This window comes from Triticum urartu, chromosome 7, assembly GCF_003073215.2.
Source record: "Triticum urartu cultivar G1812 chromosome 7, Tu2.1, whole genome shotgun sequence".
NCBI lineage: Eukaryota > Viridiplantae > Streptophyta > Magnoliopsida > Poales > Poaceae > Triticum > Triticum urartu.
In genome coordinates this window covers 613675952-613678665 of record NC_053028.1, presented here as the reverse complement: position 1 = coordinate 613678665, position 2714 = coordinate 613675952, and the positions used below count along the sequence as shown (strand labels likewise).

At 52.1% G+C, this 2714-nt stretch overlaps 1 protein-coding gene across 1 annotated transcript; it reads left to right on the top strand.

The window, feature by feature from the left end:
• The first annotated feature begins 1854 nt into the window (after window positions 1-1854).
• On the top strand, window positions 1855-2463 carry LOC125520237 (putative ripening-related protein 4). The gene has a single exon (XM_048685096.1). It carries the CDS (start codon window positions 1855-1857, stop codon window positions 2461-2463), a length of 609 nt encoding a protein of 202 aa, XP_048541053.1.
• Window positions 2464-2714: the final 251 nt, after the last annotated feature.

Sequence of the window (2714 nt, the reverse complement as noted above, 5' to 3'; positions counted from 1 at the left end):
GTCGTATATTCCGAATAACATCAGAATATAGTTTCTCTTCATCAACCCCAGAATTGTAGTCATCAGGCTCCACTTCAAGGGGGACCCTACTGCTGTTGCCCACACTTATCGAGCCACCACGTCGCCGTGCACCAACTGAACTGTTCTGGCTAAAGATGCCATTACGACGACTTGGTTCTCCCCGAGATGTTGCACCCGTCATCCTAGGTCCAAATGCCTGCTCAAGCACATCAACTTGCAGCCTCACATGAAAATTATCTTTCTCTTTATGCCTAACAAACATGGTAGCTAGCTCTTCATTATTACTAACTGTCACCCATTTCTTTTCCCCATCATAGTATTTGTATACCATTTCATCAAGCAAACCCCAAGGATATTGGCTACAAATTACCGTCCCAAATTGTCTGAAACTCCAATTACTAGCCATTGGCAATCGATAATCGAAACCTCCTTGGTATGTCTTCTTATCCTTTGCATCGAACATGTACCGGTCCCTTCTAATGTGCACCAAGAAAGCAAACGGCAACTCCATCCTAACCGGAAAAAAACAGAGACGCAATCAGCACACTAATTGGGCAAACCTACTCGAATCGAGTGTTCAGATGCACAACTAAGCTCAATCTAAACAGGAGGCGAGACTTACCCCTCGGGAACCCAATCGTGGACGCGGCGGATCTCCGGCCCGATGCCTGCCTCGCCAAATACTCCGGGGTCGCCGCTGCTCGCCATTTCGCCCTAGGGTTCTTCCTCCTAGTTCAAACAGCTCCAGCAGCCCCCCACCTTTGAGCGCTCCGGCCGGGCGCACGGAAGGAGGCTGCGCCGCGGGTCGAGCAGGTGGCAGGCGCCCCACACGTGGCGTCGCAGGTAGCCGTGGAGCGTAGGCGCAGGACGGTAGCGGCGGAACAGGCCATGCAGCTGGTGGCGGGGCTGGTGCTGTCCGCGGCGCAGGTGGCGGCGGCGGCGGCGCAGGACAGCCGGCCGGCGGATGGGCAGAGTGAGCTAAAATCTTACGAATGATTTGAGGATTTAGTTGCACGGGCCTACATGTCAGCTCCGGGCCCACGTCCACGCGGTCCCACGTGTAAACTCCGGACCCACAACCACTAACGCCGGCGAACGGAATGGACTCAAATATGGCCGTTTGGCCTCGCCATAGTAGCTGTGCATGGACTAGGGGCAAAACTGAACACAATTCGCATCTGAGGGCAAAACTGAGCCCATGGACACCACTGAGAGCAAAATGATAATTAACCCAATACTTTTTGTTGTTATTTAATCAGGCGAGTGCAATGTAAAGTGACATGCGATGCCAGATGTGTTGTTGTTCAGAGGGTGAGCCGTTGCCACCTTTGTCGGTCAGAGCAAAGAATTTTCAATAACGTGCGAAAACGACAAGTGAGAGAACATATATTCCATTATTCCTATAGTCCATCCACTGATCCACAGATAAGTAAGCGGGAAAAGACACACCTGATACATACAGTCACAATTACTTAGCTGCTAATACTACCTTGGAATCTCATTCACTCAGATACCGAGAAATGTCTGCACCTCGGTTATTACTGGTTGACAGGAATGCCAAGATTTTTTTTTCACTAAAGCAAAGAAGAAACAGCTGTTTAACAAGAAATTTACAGCGCGCAGATAAAATTGTGATGGGTGGAGGACGACTTAATCGCCCAAATGTTACAAGACTATCACCAACTCACCAGCTGTGGGTTGCAAAACCGATGAAACGAGACTGAATTGATTGACGTGCCCGGTTACATCAGCTAATTGTGGCTCTATATAAAGAACATCGATCAACAGATCCACACAAGCACAAATAGCAGACCTGCATGCGACCTGGCAGACATGGCTAACATGAAGCTACTGGCCGTGTTCGCTGTCTTGCAGTTCCTGTCACTCCACCTCCAAGTCCATGCCGTCTCCGGGTCCGCGGCCAGCAGCGTGCACAAGCCCACAAAGCCCAGCGGCGCCGGCAAATGCCACATCAGTGGCTTCCTGCACGGCGTAGCAGGCAAATGCAACAGGGAGCACGGCTCCGACTGCTGCGTGGCCGGCCACCGCTACCCGCAGTTCAGGTGCTCGCCCCCGGTGTCGGCCGAGACGCCGGCGATCCTTACGTTGAACAGCTTCGCGGCGGGCGGGGACGGCGGCGGCAAGTCCTTCTGCGACAACCGCTTCCACAAGGACAGCGAGGTGGTGGTGGCGCTGTCCACGGGGTGGCTGCGCCTCGACGGCACGCGCAGGTGCAACAAGATGATCCGCATCAACGGAAATGGGCGGTTCGCGCTGGCCAAGGTCGTCGACGAGTGCGACTCGGTGAACGGCTGCGACGCCGAGCACAACTTCGAGCCGCCGTGCCCCAACAACGTCGTGGACGGGTCGCCCGCCGTGTGGAAGGCACTGGGGCTCAACGAGGACATTGGAGAGTTCAAGATCACTTGGTCTGATGTGTGAGCCTATGCCATGGTGACCTTGCATTAATCTACACGTAAACGTAGAGGGAGGTCATCATTTATTATGCAGCGTTTGGTCTGTGTTGTGGTGGAGTTGCTGCTAACTAAATAAGCCCACCTAATAAAAAATTAAAAATAAATAAGCCACAGCTTATATGTGTATGTGATATTTTCCCAAGTTTATGTGCTTGCATGTTTGCTTTATAGTATTTCTCTTCAACTTGTGTGGTGTAAGGCCAATCATGGTGCAGT